The 20,993-nt window shown below is 36.6% G+C and overlaps 2 protein-coding genes across 2 annotated transcripts; one reads left to right on the plus strand and one right to left on the minus strand.

Moving 5' to 3' along the window:
- Nucleotides 1-1,177: 1,177 nt before the first annotated feature.
- Nucleotides 1,178-11,962, minus strand: LOC100249103 (rubisco methyltransferase-like). Its single transcript, XM_002281210.4, has 5 exons — nt 11,514-11,962; nt 5,514-5,680; nt 3,380-3,679; nt 3,012-3,275; nt 1,178-1,870 (listed from the first exon to the last, which is right to left on the minus strand). The coding sequence occupies exons 1-5, from the start codon at nt 11,854-11,856 to the stop codon at nt 1,493-1,495; spliced, it is 1,452 nt and encodes a 483-aa protein (XP_002281246.1). The 5' UTR covers nt 11,857-11,962; the 3' UTR covers nt 1,178-1,492.
- A 1,405-nt stretch (nt 11,963-13,367) lies between these two features.
- Nucleotides 13,368-20,857, plus strand: LOC100249051 (ankyrin repeat-containing protein At2g01680). Its single transcript, XM_002284866.5, has 3 exons — nt 13,368-13,918; nt 16,958-17,367; nt 19,706-20,857. Exons 1-3 carry the CDS (start codon nt 13,609-13,611, stop codon nt 20,582-20,584), a joined length of 1,599 nt encoding a protein of 532 aa, XP_002284902.1. The 5' UTR covers nt 13,368-13,608; the 3' UTR covers nt 20,585-20,857.
- The last annotated feature ends 136 nt before the right edge of the window (nt 20,858-20,993 follow it).

Consider the following 20,993-nt stretch of genomic DNA (forward strand, 5'->3'; position numbering starts at 1 on the left):
AGTAGAGGGGCATTGGTCGGGCAGAGGGTTCAAAAGAGTCGTCTGACTCAAGTATTGGTGATCAACTCGTGCATATTGATATTTCCTCCACGTTTCGGTGTTCATATTTATATATAAAGAAGGAAAGACCTCTTGCAATATCTCTCAAAACGCCTTCAGAAACTGAGAGAGAGAGAGGGGCATAGAGGAAGCCAGCACAAGAAATGAAGGAGAGCGACAACAACAAAATGGAAGAAGAGAAGTATATGGGTGCTCCGATTCACAGTCAGGTAATGAAGATCAAGCAAGAGATGGAGAAGATCAGCCACCCGTCTCTGCAGCAGCCTGAGGTGAGGCGTGTCCTCCGTGACATCACCCGGCAGCGCTCTCGTTCTCCGTTGGGATTAGCTGATAGGCCTATCTCAGTTGCCAACTCCTAGAATCTTCCCACCACATGGATTGCAGATCTTAGTCTTTTTGTCCTTTTTTTTTTTTTTACCTCTTGTTCTTGACATCTTGCTGTCTTGTTCAGCTACCCACCAGTTTCTATGATTTTGTTATTGTATATATATCTTGTGGAGCAGGATGTGGTGGCTACTTTCTGATTAATTTCTAAAATTTGAAGGATTCACTCCAACACTAGCTTTTCGTCCCTTTTAATTTTAGACGGATTGATGAACTACTGGAAATTTCTTCCATCACTTTTCTCCTGTTTTCTTATGCTTTGAACACAAATTCCATCTTCCTTAACATTTTCTTTATTGGTTTTGTTGGTATAGATTCTTTATAGAAAGCACTCGGATCTCTCCAAATTTTTCGTCGTTGGCTTTGTTGACATGATGATGAATAATTATGCTCTGCACTAAATCCATTATCCACTTCCCACGCACAATCATTAGTCATATATCATGCTTTAAATATAAGGACATGATTAGCTTTACCAGATATTTTAAGTTTATTTAAACTAAAACAGATTCTGCATTTACTTTTTTCAGTTTTTTCTGCCAATTTCATGGATGGTAAGGTGTTCATTCAGTTTTCATGGCAATTCAATCATTAATGAGGCAAAGATTAACCAAGTTGTTGGCCATGCTTTCAATTGAATTTGTATGGGGCCTTTGCAAACTAAATCAATGTCCAATTACAGAAGCAAAATATAGATCAGCTAAAATACAGAGATCTGAGAACCAGGGCAAAGGGGAGTAAAGTTTAACTGTACATTAGTGTAGAAAAAACCAAAACAGAACGCTACAAGTGTGAAATAAATTGCAATAAGAAGTCAAATGAACAAAGAGGGATCACCGGCCCCAACCCAAAATTTCCTAGAAGCGTTTTGAGTCAAATATGCTTCAAAACAGAAAATTATTGTAGAGAAGAATAAAAGATAAAAAGGAAATGTACATGGTGAGAACAATGAGACATAAGGGTGAATGAGTCTCGGTCAAACTTTCATTTTCTTTTCTTTTTTTCTATCTGATCTGCAGAGCTAAAATAACTCTTCTACCATGATAACTTAGCCTTGAGCACTGATCTTTTCCTTTGACGAGAGTAACTTCACCCTGCTTGTGAGACCTCTCATCACATCTATAATCACTGATTTCTTTTGGATCCTAAACTGGATAGCTAATTCAGCGGAACCCGAAACACCTTGTTTCAAAAGGGCTTCATCCTCCATTATTTTGGTGGGGAAGTGTCCCAGTGCAATCACACATAATGCAATAACAGTGCGTAGAGCAGCCACTTCGTTTGATATCCCAAGAGGAGCTTCGGCTGCTAATGATTTAAGTGTATTCAAATCGTGCTTCTGTACTGTTTCCAAGTCAGAGGCAAGAAGTACTCTTAAGGCAGCCAACAGGCGGCCCTCTACCAATTCTGAGCCTCCTAAGTTTACCTGCCATAGGAAAAAAACATAAGATAAGCATATGAGGTCAAAAGTCTGAAATTCAAGAGCAACTCTATGAAAACAATGACTGTCTTTGTTAGGTTAGTCCTCAACTAGGGTGGCAAGTCTGCCTTTGGTACCACCTGTTATGGATGTTGAAGGTTCAAGCTTGCAAGATTTGATTATGAAAATCAAATCCAGGGCATGAAGTCGTTTTGGATAATCTAGAGGCAGTTTTGTTCAATGTTTTTGGATCAGGGAAAAGGGAATGCAGTCATCATCTTCATCCGCCTCATAAGTCACTGCTGTTTCGGTTATTTAGGATATTTGCATGAGGGCATTGTTTGTAAGTTTTTAAATGTACTCTACAAAGACTTGAATTTTCACTTTTATAATCTCCTTTTTTTTTTTCCTTAGTAATTCTATTTTTAATTTCCTAATTGGTGATTTTGAAGTCTCACAGATTATGGTGGTGTTGAGCCACCAAATACAAAAAGTTATCAAAACTGACATATTCCAAGTCAAATGTTTGGTTATTTAGGATATTTGCATGAGGGCATTGTTTGTAAGTTTTTAAATGTACTCTACAAAGACTTGAATTTTCACTTTTATAATCTCCCTTTTTTTTTTTCCTTAGTAATTTTATTTTTAATTTCCTAATTGGTGATTTTGAAGTCTCACAGATTATGGTGGTGTTGAGCCACCAAATACAAAAAGTTATCAAAATTGACATATTCCAAGTCAAATGTTTGGTTATTTAGGATATTTGCATGAGGGCATTGTTTGTAGGTTTTTAAATGTACTCTACAAAGACTTGAATTTTCACTTTTATAATCTCCTTTTTTTTTTTCCTTAGCAATTTTATTTTTAATTTCCTAATTGGTGATTTTGAAGTCTCACAGATTAGGGTGGCGTTGAGCCACCAAATACAAAAAGTTATCAAAATTGACGTATTCCAAGTCAAATGCCCAAAAGCTGTTCCACAATGCAAAACCAAACACAACCTAGTTGGAACAGCAGTATCCCAACCCAAGGTTGGAAATGAGGGAATGCAAGGCAGCTTACTTTAAGCTATAGTTAGTCTAAACAAAAAGTAAGAATAGTGATATTCAACTCTTGAAAATTCAACTAGAGAAGGGGAAGCAGAAACCTTGAGAACAGGAGCTTCTCCATCTAAATTTAGCTGGGAAAGAATTTGCTGTTGCCAGGGAGCTGGTGAAGAGAAGTTCGGGGACATGACCCCAGCAGCCATGCTTGCAGCATCCAGAAGGGCTCCATCATATTTGAGCTCAATACAGTCATAGGGATTTGAGGGTATCACAAATCCATAATCAAGAAGGAAAAAGTCATTGTTCAAACAGCCATAGTTGAGTACTAGATTATCATCTTGTTTGATCTGTGTTTCCGCCACAACCTGGTGTTCATGGACTAAATAAATTAAATTGAAAGGAGGAGAGAAAGATGAAGAAATATGAATCCCCTTCCCCACCAAAGAAAAGGTAAAAAAAATGAACGTGCCTTTATTAACATATTAGTGCTCCCTGCATCTTGTTCCTGAACAATTTGGGCATTAGGATTGAAGCTGTGGTTGCACATATCAATAAGAGGAAGCATCATAGGAACATCAACATGCGTCCCATCTGACAGTTTCTTGCCGTGCAAACGGAATGCCCTGGATGAGACTGCAGACATTGCCCATCCAAGGGAAGATGCATCAACATCTTGACCCCTAAAAGGGTGATCATCCGGTTTCAGATTTTTCAGTACACGTTTGACTTCTTTCTCAAAATCTAGAAGAAACCGACATCTCTTGTTTACCTGGTGCAAGCAAATCATGAGCAACTATGAATATAACTGCAAAAATCAAGGGCTGTTTGGTAATCCGCAGTCTCAGCACTATGGTATCAAATATATATATACCCTTCAGCTGGTCCACTCAGGGGAAACCAAAAACAGGAGCAAATCCTGGAAAATTTTCTGTGATTTGGAAAGTTAAAAACTTGGGGTCATATGCTAATAGAGCTCCTTCTATGTGGGATGGGGTGGAAGAGAGAGTAAGGAGGAGACTTGCGCTTTGGGAAAGACAATATATTTCCAAAGGGGGAAGAATCACACTAATAAAAAGTACTTTGGCTAGCATGCCAATCTATCAAATGTCTATTTTCAGAATGCCCAAGATTGTTGCTAGAAGGCTAGAGAAAGTGCAAAGGGACTTCCTATGAGGAGGGGGAAACTTGGAGGGGAAAATTCATCTAGTTAATTGGGAGGAGGTATGTACAAACAAGGACAAGGGTGGGCTAGGCCTAAGGAAGCTAGCCATGTTGAACAAAGTCTTGCTTGGCAAGTGGATATGGAGGTATGCTTGTGACAAAGATAATCTTTGGAAACAAGTGATTACGGTGAAGTATGGGCAAGAGGGACTTGGATGGAGGCCAAAGAAGGCTAATGGGGCGGTTGGAGTAGGGGTTTGGAAGGAGATTTTGAAAGAATCTGATTGGTGCTGGGATAACATGGTATTCCGAGCTAGGAAAGGTACCAAAATCAGATTTTGGACAGATGTTTGGTGTACTGATACAGCGCTGTCCCATTGTTTTCCTCGTCTCTTCGTCATGGCTGTTCATAATAATTCAACGGTTGAGGAAATGTGGGACCAAAATTCTGGTCAAGGAGGTTGGAACCTAAATTTTTTGAGGGACTTCAATGATTGGGAGTTGGATATGGTTGGGGATTTGCCCCATGTGCTAAGGGGTCATAGGCCTTCTTTGGAGGAAGACTCGGTTATTTGGAGGCGAAGAAAAAATGGTCAGTTCAAGGTCAAGGAAGCTTATAGTTTGTTGGCCAATCCTAATGACACCGGCTTTCCTTCAAGATGTATTTGGGTGGCTACGGTGCCAACTAAAGTCGCCTTCTTTGCTTGGGAGGCGACGTGGGGGAAGGTGCTTACTCTGGATAGGCTCCAAAGAAGAGGGGTGCAACTTCCTAATTGCTGTTTTTTGTGTGGTTGTGAAGAAGAAAATGTAAATCATATTCTTATACATTGTATAGTGGTTAGAGCTTTGTGGGATATTGTCCTTAGGTTAGTAGATGTTAAATGGGTCTTTCCAGAAACTGTAAAGGAGGTATTAATTAGCTGGAAGGGCCCCTTTGTGGGGAAGAAAAGGAAAAAGATTTGGAAATTCATTCTGTTGTGCATTTTTTGAACGGTATGGAAGGAGAGGAATAGATTAGCTTTTAGGGGGGAGGGAGGGGGGGGGGGGGGTGTTGAATATTCAGAAGCTAAAAAATTTTTTTGTTTGTAATTTGTGGAGCTAGGCCAAATTGGATTTAGGTGCGGAGGCTTTTTCTCTTATAGGCTTCCTGGAGTGGGTAGCATCCACTTAAGGGGAGGTGAATCTTTTTGTCTTTGTTTTTTGAGGCTTAGCCGCCTTGTATACCCCCTGTATGCTTTGTGGCTTTTTGCCTCTTTCTTAATGCATTTCTTCTTTACTTATCAAAAAAAAACTTGGGGTCATATGCTAAACACAATTAGAAGGGTTCTGGTCCACATTTGGCAGAACAGATATTCCCGCTCCCCAAACAACGATCATAATTTTGATCTGAAAGCACTAAATCAGCAGAAAGTATTAGCATTTAAGTTTATTGATTTAAATACCTGGTAAAGCAGAGGAGCATACTGCAAGTTCTTTATATCCTCTCCAGGAAAGAAGATGGGTACACTGTAAGTTTCTGGAAGATTGCTGATGTATGCCCACCAGAAGGAACCAATTGATGCTCTTTCTTGCAAAAGCTTCAAACCCAATCTCATAGCCCATAGTTCCTCTGCCAAATGTGCTCAATGTCCAGTTTACTCCTTAAATTGAAAACTCAGTGTAGCGTGTAGCCTAATGTTTAAAATTGGAGTCACTAACCTATATTTTGAACAGGAAAGCCTACATGCAATTTCATAAAACATAGGTTTCACTTTTTGTGACACTCATATATCGTATTCTAAACAGAAGAAAAACTAAAGTCAGATATATTATATGGATATTCTGTGCTTGGAACCAAATTCTAGAGGAAAATAATTCAATTAAAGGAACTTGAGACAAAATGAATTGGATTTCAATTCCTTCATCATGTTGGTATGGGAATTGAAATGAAAACAATTCTTTCTGTTGTATCGTATTGTAATAAAGATGGAAAAGAAATCATTTGTTTTATTTTTTTTTTATAGGTAAAAGCACAAAGATATGTTAGAAAAAGGGTGCTTGAAAGGTGACCCAGAGCATACAGGGAGTATACAAGTGTCACCTAAAAAAACAACAAAAACACAAGCACTCACCGGCCCTCAACAAGAACCCAGCCATTCCACAAAGTTAAACAAAGTTAAGGGGCCTACAGCTATAGAAGATTTAGCCCAAGATAAGAGATTACAAACAAAGGAATTTTTCAATCTTTGAGTCGACAAAGTCTCATTATCAAAGACTATCATATTTCTTTCCTTCCAAACCATCCAAAATAAACAAAGAGGAACTGCCCGCCAAACCTTTCTATGTTTCTTGTCCTTAAACGAAACATACCAACTTAATAGAGTGTTTCTCACCGTAAGCGGCAGAACCCAATTAACTCCAAAAAGAGAAAACACAAGATCCCACAAAATCTTCGCCTTAGAACAATGAACAAGGATATGATTTATCGTTTCCTCTTCAACACAACACAAGCAACATTTGTTGGCTAAAATCCAGCCCCTCCTCTTAAGTTGATCTTGAGTAAGGACCTTCTCCCAAGAAGCTTCCCAAGCAAAAAAACTCACCCTTGTAGGAACATACGGACTCCAAATAATATTGGACGGAAACGAGACTGCACAGCTATGAACAAGAGACTTATAAAGAGATTTTACAATGAAAATCTCATTTTTCGTCTCTTTCCACAGCATCCTATCCTCCACATCAGCATCCAGCCTCTTTCCTTGAATGGATGAAAGGAATCTCTCCAGCTCCTCCACCTCCCAATCATTGAAAGGTCTAAGGAAGTGGGGAGTCCAACCTCCCTCTTCCCCCATTGGGTCCCAATAGTCCGCTACCCACGCATCTTTAGAACCCGCTAAATCAAACAAGGAGGGAAAGGCCTCACAAAGGGGCGTGTTCCCGCACCAAATGTCTTTTCAAAACCTCATCCTTTTACCATCCCCCATCGAGAATGATACATTATTGAGCAATAACAAACCTTCCTTGCTGATTTCCTTCCAAAGCCCTACCCCATGGCCCTCCCTAGCCCCACGAGTGCTCCACCCTCCTCTTTCAACCCCATACTTCGTACTAATAATAAGCTTCCAATATGAGTCTCTTTCAACCGCAAAACGCCAACTCCATTTGCACAAGAGGGCTCTATTGAGAATGGAAAGATTTCTAATCCCCAATCCACCCATCTTTTTGTGAGTACAGACAATAGCCCACTTTACAAGATGGGGCCTCTTCTCCAACGCTCCCCCTCCCCAAAGAAAATCCCTTTGAATTTTCTCAAGTCTTAATTTAACCACTCTTGGCATGCGCAATAATGACATAAGATAGGTTGGCATGCTCGCCAAAGTGCTCCGGATGAGAGTGATTTAAATATTAATCATTCAAACTTAAAATCAAACTAATAAATAAATTTAGTTATAAAAATAAATTAATTCATTATGAAAAAACTAATTAAGAATACCATCTACTTCAAAAAATTGAATGAACAACCATTATTAATTATTTGAAGTCTCCACATAAAACAAAAATAATAAATCACTCCTAGAATGACCTAAATTATTTTAAATTCAACATTTTAATTCAATCAAAACAGAAAATTGCTTATACCATTTAAAAAATAAAAAATTACTAATTATTACAATAAAATATTTTTTTATTTCAATTCCTATATGACTGCATCAATAATCATAAAAATAGAAATCTATGAGAAGATTCTACTATGAAAAAACTATTAAAGTATAAAAAGAAAAAGAAAATTAAATGATACTGATGGAAGAAAAAGATGAAGAAAGTGAAAGAGAGAACATACTAAGTTACAGAGAAAAAGATAGAGAAAAAAGGGCATCGTTGGAAAAGTAGAAACTATAACTTAGCATTTACTTCAATAAAATCCAAATCATGTGAAATCCCACCCTTTTTAAAAGAAATTGAAAACTTAAAACTTCTTCCACCAAATCCTTTGAAAATATTTCTTTCCATGAATTCCTTCATTTCAAATCAATTGTTTTCTTTTCTATCAAATTCCTTTCATTCCAAATGCACTCTAAGAAATTAAATTTCAACTAATAGTTAGAAATGAATTAAAAGAATCTTCTAGGAGAGCATCATGTTTATCTGCTATTAAGACTCATTACTTTTCATATCATCCCATCAATTTTCCTTTCTTATCACTTTAAATAATTGACATACTGTGAATGATTTAGCTACTGACTTAATGCTCACATTTTGGTGGGGAGAGCTTTTCAAACACTTGGACCATTTTTAATTGGAATTTTAAACAGCTAGAAAAAGCATATTCATGTCTCGCACAACACAAATGGCATCCTTGTTTATATAGTAGGACAGAAAGGTTCTAGAAGACAATTATATGAAGCTTGCTAGAGAATGTGGAATATCCTAGAAGTTTTTGGAAGCCTTGGAATTTTCTAGAATTCTATGGGTAGCCTTAGGTTAGCTAGATCTACATTAGAATTTAAGTGTATTGCACTTATGAGTTTACTTAATGGTTATGTCTCCCTTATTTATAAATAGGCACCTAGAGTACTCTAGAATTGTGTGAAACCCCGTGTAGGAACAAGGAATTTCTAGAATATTTCAAAACATCATAAACCATGTTATATGTTTCATAGTGTAGAGATTGGGGGAAGGTTCAAGAGAATTCTACATCCCAATAAAGAGAGAACTTTCATTTGATCAAGGCACTAAGGCTTGTACCCATTTAAGTCTTGCACAGTTCATTAGTACAACACACTTGTATTCTTTCAAAGCTCACTTTATTAAAGTGTTTAGCTACCTTGGTAACATTAAGCAGGCTTAAGTTGTTAAAAGGCAAAAGAATGGCTAGGATTAGTTCTCACATATGGGTATGGAAAGTTAGGCATAAGTTGGGCCAAAATTAAAATGGAATGAGCCCAAATAAACACAATCAAAATAAGCCCTGTAAATAAATAATAGTAAATAAAAATAAAATAAAATAAGTGAGAATGGGTATGAGACAAATTTTGGGGTTTACAAATATGCCCCTCTTCAGTAGAGTCCACGAGTAAAGTAAGTGTAAAGTTCTACACAGATGCTTGGGAGAGGCCTACATCCATGCCATTCATGTCCGATACCAATATCATTGATTTGTTGGAGAATCTATGTAATGAATGTAGTTTAAAATGCATTTGATTCAATCACAAAACTCAAAGATGAAGTTTACAAGTCCAGCCCAAGTTTTGGTTTTGCCCTAAATATCTTCAAATTTCTTTAAAATAAGGATAATGTTGACTTTTTTTCACATGGATGATAGTATTCATTCACAAAGGAGACAAAGAAGCCTTGTGAAATATTACCAACTTTACCAATGGTGTTATTAGAAATCTAGTTCACCACCAACAAAGCAAATACAAAAGAAAGATTTCACTGCAGCAAAGAAAGAATGAGATGCAAGGGAGCGAGAAAAGACCAGATGACCCATTATTCGAAAGAAATGGCTCTCTCTCTCTCTCTCTCGCTCATGCAATTGAATGAGAAAAATAAAAATAAAAAATAACAGAGAAAAAAGAGGAGTCTGCTACCACAAGGTTTGTGAAGATTAAGATTCCCCTCTATACTAGAATATGAACTAGGGAATCCATGTGCCCTAATTTGAAAACTCATTCTCCAGGCACCACAAGAAGTGTAAGTAAGCATTTTTTTTTTCTTTCCTTTTGTGCAAATGGTATTTTGACAGACATATCTTAATATTTTTCATGCAATGTTTATTTGCTATCACTAAACTCATTGCAGTTATTGAAACACAATCCAAACACACCCTAAGCCAATAAGAATAGGTGAAATTATGGAATGACAATCCACAAAATCTATGAGCTAGCAAGAACAGGTGGTGTTATATGAATATCCACATATTATCTTAAGCCAGCAAAAGTGGCATAAATAGTTCCAACAAGGAGAGGTGTAGAGAAAAATATAGTATTATCTGTTCATAGTTATGAACATTGCTTTCATTGCATTAGCAACAGCTTATTCCAATACTACAACAGCTAAAATCTTTCATTGCAATCATTATTCAATATGAGCCCCATAATATCAAATTTTATGAGTGTAAGATCCATTTGAAATTCATCAACTGCTTTATAATAGTTGCAGAAGTTTTTTACATTTTATTTAGCATTTATGTTGTGGAAAAAAAAAAGAACTAGCCATACAGTCGTCTTCAATTTTGCATTACTTTTAACAGTAAGCGCAACAAAAAATGTATATACAGCACAAGATTTGGAAATATGTTCAGGATCAATCTTTGCTTGCAAACTAGCTATCCCATGCAAAGGATGGGAACTACTTTATTATAATTTCTTCAACAGAAAATTCTATTGAGAAAAAAAAAGACCAATGTAATAGAACTTAGCATAGACCTGATTTAAATCATGCATTTAGAAAAAATAAAATCAAATAAATTTGGAAATGGTCTTCAATGACAAACTTGTCAATCAAATACCTTTCACATAATAATATCTAGTGTGACTAGTAGGCATACGAGTTTCTAACAGCATTTAACCACCACAGTCACACATAGTAAGTAAAGAATCTCGATTTTCTATGTTCAAGCCTAATAGTTTACAAGGATAACCAGTAAGCATAATTCATTGAGATGACCTAAAAAATGTCATTGAGAGACTTATTTCTCTTTTGATGTGGAGAAAGAAAGAGATTGTTCTATTTTGATTATTAAAAAAAGAAGAAGTTAAAACATAAAAATATTATCATTAACTTGAACAATTAAAAAAATGCTAATCTTTTCTTAAAAGGGAGAACAAGAATAAACAACATTTTTTTATCAATGATGTTGCAGAATTTAGGCACTTCCATTTTATTCATATATTTATGTACAGTCATATAATCATACACCTTTGGTTCTTTGATTTCTACATAGTATTTGAAGTTAAATCCATTGCAAATCAAGTGCTGTGTCAAACATAGTAGACAGGTCAATTTCCCTACCCTACTTTTTCAGGATTTATTGGCGCCTATGTCTGTGACTTTGATACAAATGGGTAATAGTCTGGTCAAATCAAATTTCCAAGTTCTAGAATCATCAAGCTGCCCTCATTTTCCAGATTGCCCACAAGCTTTGAACAGGAAAACAAAGGTCAAATAGAAAGAGAAAAAAACCCAACACCGTTTGGTTGCTCTTATAAAAAGAAATGAGTTATCAAAGCAATGAAAAAACACCCCTAAAATGTCACTCAATAAGGCCAATTTCTAGTTTCATAATTTGGACAATATACCCATAAAATAGAAAACCCATATCTCTATGCACGACTAGGAGTCAATTTTGTTAGTGTTCATTCTTCATACACAATGCCCATTACCAAATTCTCCTTTTTAAGTCTAACCAATGCAACAACGAAAACAAAAATTGAAATGGGAGTGAAAGACAAGCTTCGTACCAGGAACTTGACGGGCCAAATTCACCAAAACGGAGTCAATAGTATCAACACCCTCGGATTCAAGAGAGCTAAACCTCAGGGGAATGTGGTGAGGGAGGGCAATCAGGTCAGAGCCTTTAGGGATATCTTGAGAAGCCACCAATCCAAGGCCACAGGAGTCAGCACTTGGAGCTATTGTCACTGCCTGGTGAACGAAACCCCCTTCTCTCCTCACCCATTTGATAAGATCAGGTGGGTGGGGCACCAGCCGCCCCGGATGGCACGCGGTGGCCGTGGCCGTGGCGGCGGCGCAGGTTAGAGGACGGAACTGGGTTAGAATCTTGGAAGCACCCAAGCCCGCCATTTCAGGCCTCAACTCACGCTCCCCCTCCTTGCTGCAATCACTGTGGAGAGCCGAGTGAAGACTGGTCTGGCTGGGGTGTAGTTGAAATTTGATTAGAAACGAAAATAATATGGGGTATTTTATTAAAAGGGTCAAAATAATATTTTGAAAATATTAACCTATATCGTCCAAATTAGCTTCATTTTTCAAAATAAGAATAATATTTTTTTTGAAAATGATTAAAATAATTTTTTTTTTATATCTATATAAAAGAAGATATGAGGTATTTTGGTATACTTAAGATTATATTTTGTACTTTAAAATATGAAGGTTATTTAAAAAAAAAAAAAAGAGAAATATTTTGACCCTTTAACGTATAAATGTTAAAAAAGAAAAATATATTTTTAAAATTTTCTTAAAATTTTATATAAACCAAATATAACTTTAAATTATAAATCGATCTAAAAAAAGATAGGACCAATTATGTTAAAATGATAAATGAATCTAGTAACATGCCTAAAGGTCATTTGTTTTGCATAAGTGACTAAAAGGATAGAGTGGGTGGTGTTTGTTTTTTTATTTAATTCTAAATAGAACTTTAATACTTAATAGTGTTAAATATGAGATTGTTTGTTTTTTTAGTATTTTATTTATATTAAGTATTAAAAAGTAAAGAAAGCCAATATGTTATTTTTTTTATTTAGAAAAAACTACATGTTTTGACTTTTTCTATTTAGTAAAAAATTTATAATAAGTTATGAAAAAATAGAAAAATAAACGACCTATATACTAAAAACAAATTATTTTAAGCAAAAAATCAAAAAACCAAATACCACCTAAGTTTTAAAAGTTCTTTAAAGGATATATCTAACAAGTTATTTCCAAAAAACATCTAAAATAAGATGTGAACATTTTCACGGTGTTACGTATAAATAGTTGAGATGGCAACATTAAAAAATAAGAAGAATAACATGTTGCCTTATACACTCATTATATAATTAGTTTATTGGTCTTGTATAGTTTGTGTAACTGTTTTATACGATTATTCAAATTATCAGATGTGAGCTTAATAGCATTGACGACGATTCAATCATGATTTATATAACAAAAATATATAATAATATAATGATTTGTCTAATTCCAAAACTTTAAATAATAAACAACAACAATCATAAAACTCAAATTCCATTCTCCATTTTTTTTTTCATTTTCTCAATAAAAAGCCAAAAACAAGTATTTCAAAAAAAAAAAGGGGGATGAGATCATGACAATGGTTAGTACCATCGAGATAGCAAATCATAAAATTTGAGACTATGAATCTAAAAATCAAGGGTTTTGTCAATATTTTCAAATTAAGACCAGACGCATGGTCCCTAGATTTTAGAATGGAAACAAAAGAGTGATGACAATAAGATGGAGCCTCATATGTTGACAATTATTAGTATTGGTAGATCTAAATCTCGCTTACATTTTTAATCATTCATAAATGGTAATCAAAATATTCCACTCTAATAGAGTCCCTCACTCAAATTGTTATAATTAAATAATTTTTTATTTTAAAAAATAAAAATAAAAGTTGACTATTGATCACAGTGAATCATTGATAGAGTTGGTAAGACCCACCAGTTTCGTGGATTGCATATACGCGGTCCTCTTTCCACTGAAAACTAGAGAGAGAGAGAGAAAGGGTGAAAACGACACAAAACCCACAACTGATCGGAGAGAGTGTGGGTGTGGGAGACGGAGAGAGTGGGAAAGCATTGAGCTGCTGCAATGGACTTAATGTCACTGCGCTTCATCTCCAATCAATCTCTGTTCGCCGCCGTCCGATCCGGCGACTTGGAATCGCTGAAGCAGATCATCCACAAATTGACAGAAGAGGAGCCGTCTGTTCGAGCTTCGATCTTGGCTCTGATGGCCGTGAAGAACGACGCCGACGAAACGGCTCTCTACATCGCCGCCGATAATAACCTCCATGAGATCTTCACTTACTTGCTCCAGTTCTGTGATCTCCAGACTGTTATGATTAGGTCCAAGTCCGGCATGGATGCCTTCCACGTCGCCGCTAAGCGTGGCCACTTAGGTATGGCTTTCAGTTCTCATACTCCTTCCGATTTCAGCTATTACGTTTCCAACGTTTAGAATTTTTTAATCCATGTCTCGTCGGTTTATAGCAAGTATAAATTGTATGAGAATTGGTTTGATTTTGAAAGCCTAAGGGTTTCATGGTATTTTTTAAGTAATTTTATTTCCTTAGAAACTGGAAAGGAAAGTCCAAGGCGATTTTGTTTGGGGAGTAAGAAAATTGCGTCCATTTTTATAGGTTGGCTTAGGCCTATTCCTATTTTGGTTGCTTTTTGAAATCCTTAGTATTAGGAATAAGAAAACAAAATTGGTGAAGGACTGGTCGGTCTAACATCTCGACCGTCTTTGATCTGATAATTTGGCCATCTTGATCTGATATTTTTTCTCAAGTTCGAAGCTAATCTTTAATTAACTTCCAACTTATTTAAAACAATATTTTGATAGAGGGAGATGCAATTGAGTGTTTCATGCTGCCTGAATCCAGCGAAGGTATTTCATTGAGGACTAATTTCTCTCTCTGTCTCTCTCTCTCACACCTCTAACTTTTTTTATTAGAAAAAAAGGGAGATGCAATTGAATGATTAGGATTTGTATAATTTGGCAAAGGGGCCATGCAATTGACTTTCTCTAGTTTCAGCAACATTTCTATCATCTAGGGCTTATTATGTGTTGTAGGATTATGAGCTTACCTCTCTGGTGGGATTATCTCCTTATATAATTCCTACCATTCTCTCTCACGTTAATCCTCTTCCTAACCTTGGATCTCACAATTTTCACATGATTGATCCAATTTCTATATGATGAAGACGCATGATGTTAAACACAATATTCACTGCTTATTTTTGTGCCCAAGACTAGAAAGTACTGTTGTGAATATTTCCTACATCAAACCATTGATGAATCACTTTTTAAAGCTTTAAAGGAGATATTAAAAAATAGAAAATCGTGATATGGTATATATTTTTTTGATAAGTAAAGGAAATTCATTCAAAAGGCAAGACGCCACAAAGTATACAGGGGGTATACAAGGCAACTAAGCCTCAAAAACAACAAAACAAAAACAGCTCCCCTTAAGTGGAAGCCATCCACTCAAGAAACCCTATAAGGGAGAACGCCTCCTCACCTACATACAGTTTGGCCCAACTCCACAAATTACAAACAAAAATATTCTTTAACTTCTGAACGTTCAACACCCCCTCCCTAAAAGCTATCCTATTCCTTTCCTTCCACACCGTCCAAAAAATACACAACGGAATGGCTTCCCAAATCTTTTTCCTTTTCTTTCCCACAAACGAACCCCTCCAACTAACTAAAACATCCTTTACAGTTTTTGGGAAAACCCAATTCACATCTACTAAACCAAACACTATATCCCATAAAACTCTAACCACTGTACAGTGTATGAGTATATGATTTACACTTTCTTCCTCACAACCACAAAGAAAGCATCGGTTTGGAAGTTGTAACCCTCTTCTTTGTAGTCTATCCAAAGTCAGCACCCTCCCCCACGTCGCCTCCCATGCAAAAAAACAAACTTTAGTTGGCACCCTTGTCACCCAAATGCTTCTAGAAGGAAAGCCTGTATCCTCAGATCTCACCAGCAAATTATACGCTTCCTTTACCCTAAAATGCGCCCTTCCTCCTTTACTCCACAGGACTGAGTCTTCTACCCCAGAGGGTTTGTGGCCCCTCAAAATCTGAAGAAAATCTCCAACCAACCCCAACTCCCAATCATTGAAGTCCCTCAAAAAATTGAGATTCCAGTTTCCGTTGCCCGAATTTTGATCCCACATTTCCTCAACCGTTGCGTTCCTTTGAACCGCCATAGCAAAGAGATGAGGGAAACAATGGGACAACGCTGTCTCTGAACACCACACATCTGTCCAAAACCTGATTGTGTTGCCCTTCCCTACTTTGAAGAACATGTTATTCCAGCACCATTCTGATTCTTTACAAATCTCCTTCCAAACCCCTACTCCCACCGCCCCCATAGTCTTCTTTGGCCTCCACCCGAAATCCTCCTGCCCGTACTTCACTTTGATCACTTGTTTCCAAAGATTATCTTTGTCACTAGCATACCTCCATATCCACTTGCCAAGTAATGCTTTGTTCAACAAGGCTAGCTTTCTAATGCCTAGCCCACCTTTGGTCTTATCTGTACATACCACCTCCCAATTAACCAAGTGAGTTTTCCCCTCCATCTGTCCTCCTCCCCACAAAAAGTCCCTTTGCAATTTCTCCAGTCTTCTAGCCACCATCTTGGGCATCCTGAAGATTGACATTTGGTAGATTGGCATGCTAGCCAAAGTGCTTTTTATTAAGGTAACTCTTCCCCCTTTAGATATATATTGCCTTTTCCAAAGAGCTAGTCTTCTCCTGACTCTCTCTTCCACCCCGTCCCACATATAAGGCGCTCTATTGCGTACCCCTAATGGTAGACCCAAGTATTGAGAAGGTAAAGAGCCCACCTTGCACCCTAGTTCAACAGCCAACTCCTCCATCCCCCCCACCTCTCCCACTGGAATGATCTCACTTTTTGCAAGGTTAATCTTTAGACCGGAAGCCGCTTCAAACCAAAATAAAACCCAACTTAAATGAGTTAAGTGGTCCTTCCTAGCCTCACAGAATATGATGGTATCGTCCGCAAAGAACAAATGAGAGATATGGTATATATGAGTCATCGACAATCATCACCTTACAATTCTGCCCTTTTTTCCACCTTTGGGAATCATACATCGCCAATAATCTGAATTGAGATTCACAAGCCTTCAAGTGTGTCAATTCACCAAGTCCTCTTCTGCTTTCCAGAACTGCATAATATATTTCACTCAGCATAAATCTTAGATGGGTTATAAGATAGTGGCTGTGGGAGTTACAAAGTATCACAGAATATGCTTATGTGATTGTACTATTGAAACCTGTATGCATGAGCACATATGAATAAAAAATCTTACTGATTTTGTTATGATATTATATTATGTTAACAGTGATCAAATAGTTGTTGACATGATATAGCTTTGCTTGCTATTGTATCTAGGGATTGTGAAGGAACTTTTGGATTTGTGGCCTGAGCTTTGCAAGTCATGTGACTCCACAAACACAAGTCCCCTTTATTCAGCTGCTGTTCAGGACCATTTGGATGTAGTGACTGCCATCTTAGATGCAGATGTCAGCTCAATAAGGATAGTAAGGAAAAATGGAAAAACTTCATTGCACACAGCTGCTAGGTATGGCCTTCTTCGTATGGTAAAAGTTCTTATAGAGAGAGATGCTGGCATTGTTTGCATCAAAGATAAGAAGGGCCAAACCGCACTCCATATGGCTGTAAAAGGTCAGTGTCCTGATGTAGTAGATGAGTTACTGGCAGCTGATCACTCAATACTTAATGAACGTGACAAAAAGGGTAATACAGCTGTGCATATAGCCACAAGGAAATGCCGACCACAGGTGTGTTTCTATTGTTCTTTTCATCACTTATTGGTTCTTCTTCTATTCCTTCTCTCCTTTTTGTTCTTCATTTTTTATTTTAGTCATTTCACATTTACTGGTTACAGCAGTCTTCATAATTTATATAGGCTAGTCATTTTACATTTACTATTAATTTTTTTTGATAGACATTTTACATTTACTAGTAATGGCAATCTTCATATTGAGAAGGTTTCTGACAAACCTTAATACTTATTATTTAATGACTTAAGTCGACTTTAAATTAAATTATGCTTAAGTTGTTGATTTAATACTTATTAGTTAATATTTAAAGTATTAAGGTTCTCCTTCTATGTACTTTGGGGTGTTTTTTTGGTGTTTTTGTCTTTAACATACGTTTTCTTTATACTTATCTAAAAAAAAAAAAAAAAGTATTAAGGTTGTAATGAAGTTAACTTAAAATTTATTCCAAATCATCAAATTGTCTTATTTACTCTTATTAATTTTAAATAATATCTACACTTATTCATTTTAATTAATATTTATTTTTATTAATCTTAAATAATGAATTTGTTTATTAAACATCCATATTTTAAGTATAATAGATACATAAGATAACTACAAAATATTTATAATAAAAAATGAGTTATAAGTATGGAGTCATTGATTGTAAAATATACTCTCAATAGATGTGGACAAATGAGGTAAAAAAGATTTGAGATTAAGAATATGTTAACTATTTTAACTTAATGCTTAAAATTAAAATTAACTTTATGTTATGATATTAAATTATTTTACTAAATGTACTTAAATCTTTTTTTATTTTTATGAGACCAAATATACTTAATCTACTTAATGACTTAAATTAAGTTATTAAGTTATATTAAGTCAATAAGTTGATTTACCGAACACCATCTAAGTCTTGAACTGGATTAGAAGCTGCTTCGTTCCTTATGGGGTTACTCTTTCTGATCTTCAGAGGGACAGTATTATCCTTAAAATGTGAGCAAATGAAGCATATAGTTGTTCCTTGTGCTGAAGAAGAGAATGAGGAAAAGATAGGAGATATGTTCTCTCATTTCCATAGCAAAAATGGGATATACAGAAAACTAAAGATAATGGGGGATCACTTCTCTTCAAGTTGTTATAGATGTTGATGATGTGCAGTTTGTGCAATAACTTATTAATTAAAGCATCAATAATGCATTTAATTGGATTCTGAAATGCTCTCCAATCTCCACACAAAGGAATATGCATTTTTTTCAATCATCAACTTGTCCTCCTCCTAGTTGACCTTAATGTTTTGAATTCTATCTTGCCATATTTGAGAATATTCATGGGCCTTTGAATAGGAAATCCAAGGTTCTAGAGAAAATTTGCTCCTAACAGTGAGCATGTTTTGACTTTATCTCCAGCTCTTAAGTGAGATAAACCTAGACAGTTCCTGACTCCATGGTGTCATAACTCATTAGAGTGCCCCCAATGAAATGTCCTATAAACTAGGCATGCCACCTATTTGCAAATGGATTACATCCAGTTTGCTTGAGTATTGTACCCTCTTATGTCTCTTTAATGACTATAGAAACAGTACCTTGCAGCTGTGCCAAGTGATATCTTAAAGCAAGTGCAAACTCAAAAGTGCTCCTCCCAGCCCCCACCCCCGACTTCCTTTCTCCTTCCTGATTATCTTAATGTGAATAAACCTCGCATATTCCTATTAAAAAACATATATATTACATGGACTAAAGTTTCAAAGGGAATTTTAGAAGTTTGGAGAGGTACCTCCCAGGGAGAATGCATGCATTGGCTTATAAACCTGGCATGCAAAGACTAGAATGTTCTATGCAAATTATGAACCTCATATCCAAAAACTGTAGGAAGACTGGGATCACCGATAATTGGAGGAATCCACAAAGCGATTATTTAGTACTTAAATATGAGGTTTGGAGGGTTGACTTTCAGGTATGCTGCTAACTACATAGACACTGATTTGTGTGCCTCAGTTGATAGTGATTGCATTACCATACATGTTAATTAGACCCAAATTTCACCTTTGGGAAAAGTAGAGTTTTGAAATCATCCTAAAGGCATCTTGGCAGTATCTGAGTTTCAAAGAGCTAATTTCAAGTTAGTATGAAATGATTAGACATGTTTTTTTACTCTGGGCTTTGCTCCTGCAAGGGGTGTTTAACACAAATTTTTCCAATATTTTTTTGTTACTTTTGGAATATAATATATTTACCCTCCTTGACTGCTCATCTCAATTTGCATATACTACTGAATTTAGGGGCATTTTCATTTCCTTACAGCTGTTTTCAGTTGTTTTTCCTGTACTGATCATCAATTCCTTCTCTTTCAGATAGTAAGCCTTTTGCTAAGCTATAGATCAGTTGATGTCAACGTCATCAATAATCAGAAAGAAACTGCAATGGATTTGGTGGATAAACTTCAATATGGAGAATCCAAATTGGAAATTAAGGACGCTCTTGCAGAGTCAGGTGCCAAGCATGCCAGATATGTTGGTCAAGAGGATGAAACAATGGAACTGAAAAGGACTGTGAGTGATATAAAGCATGAGGTGCATTCACAACTCATACAGAATGAAAAAACCCAGAGACGAGTTTCCGGCATTGCCAAAGAGCTAAGGAAACTTCACAGAGAAGCTGTCCAAAACACTACCAATTCTGTGACAGTTGTTGCCGTTCTTTTTGCCTCCACTGCTTTCCTAGCCATATTCAACTTGCCTGGCCAATATATAATGGGTGGACCCGAAGTAGGGAAAGCTAGGATAGCTGACAATGTAGGGTTCCAAGTTTTCTGCCTCTTGAATGCTACATCTCTCTTCATATCTCTTGCTGTTGTTGTGGTTCAGATCACTTTGGTGGCCTGGGACACTAGAGCTCAGAAACAGGTTGTTTCAGTGGTTAACAAGCTGATGTGGGCTGCCTGCATTAGCACAGGCGCGGCTTTCCTGTCAATAGCCTTTGTGGTCGTGGGCCAGGGAGGCTCATGGATGTCTATCACCATAACCCTAATAGGAACGCCCATTCTTGTTGGGACTCTTGCTTTCATGGCCTACTTTGTTTTCCGGCAGCATTTTGGCATTTTCGGCAATGATTCTCAGAGACGGATCAGAAGGGCAACTGGAAGCAAATCTTTCTCATGGTCTATGTACTCGGCCAATATTTCAGATTTGGAAGACTATAATTCTGACCGTGAGAAGATCTACGCATTGTAAAATTGCCTTTTAACAGAACAGGACCATGTGGACTACATGTTGGTGTTTGTTAAGATGATGTTGTGTGCGTTCCCTCTGTAAGTAGCGGTGGTTGGTGATTAGAGTTCGAGTGTTAGGTCCTAGGGGTGCAGTTTTTTTTTTCCCCATCTAATGTATAGAGATTTGGTGCGTTTTTCTCTGTTTTATAATCCACAATAAATGTATATTCATGTGTATGCAGATGCTATTTTGTAGTTTTCAGCTATTAAGCGTCCCTCATTTTGCGCTTATTAATCCAGTTGTCAAACCATATCTGTAGTCATTCTCGGCAGTAGAGGAAATGTGACTTTATGCACTGTCGACCATTGCAAAATATCAAATTTGGTTGAAGCATCAACCTCTTAATTTCTCATTCCCCTAACTAATCCCC

This window comes from Vitis vinifera, chromosome 1, assembly GCF_030704535.1.
Source record: "Vitis vinifera cultivar Pinot Noir 40024 chromosome 1, ASM3070453v1".
Taxonomy (NCBI): domain Eukaryota; kingdom Viridiplantae; phylum Streptophyta; class Magnoliopsida; order Vitales; family Vitaceae; genus Vitis; species Vitis vinifera.

Bases quoted from the DNA above. Each gene is read 5' to 3' on its own strand.
- LOC100249103 (XM_002281210.4), bottom strand. From the start codon at position 11,856: ATGGCGGGCTTGGGTGCTTCCAAGATTCTAACCCAGTTCCGTCCTCTA. The intron at 3,680-5,513 runs GTATTTAAATCA...TGCTTGCACCAG, and splicing joins ATGCTCCTCTGCTTTACCAG to GTAAACAAGAGATGTCGGTT. The intron at 1,871-3,011 runs GTTTCTGCTTCC...TTCCTATGGCAG, and splicing joins GAGAAGCTCCTGTTCTCAAG to GTAAACTTAGGAGGCTCAGA.
- LOC100249051 (XM_002284866.5), top strand. From the start codon at position 13,609: ATGGACTTAATGTCACTGCGCTTCATCTCCAATCAATCTCTGTTCGCC. The intron at 13,919-16,957 runs GTATGGCTTTCA...TATTGTATCTAG, and splicing joins CGCTAAGCGTGGCCACTTAG to GGATTGTGAAGGAACTTTTG. The intron at 17,368-19,705 runs GTGTGTTTCTAT...CTTCTCTTTCAG, and splicing joins CAAGGAAATGCCGACCACAG to ATAGTAAGCCTTTTGCTAAG.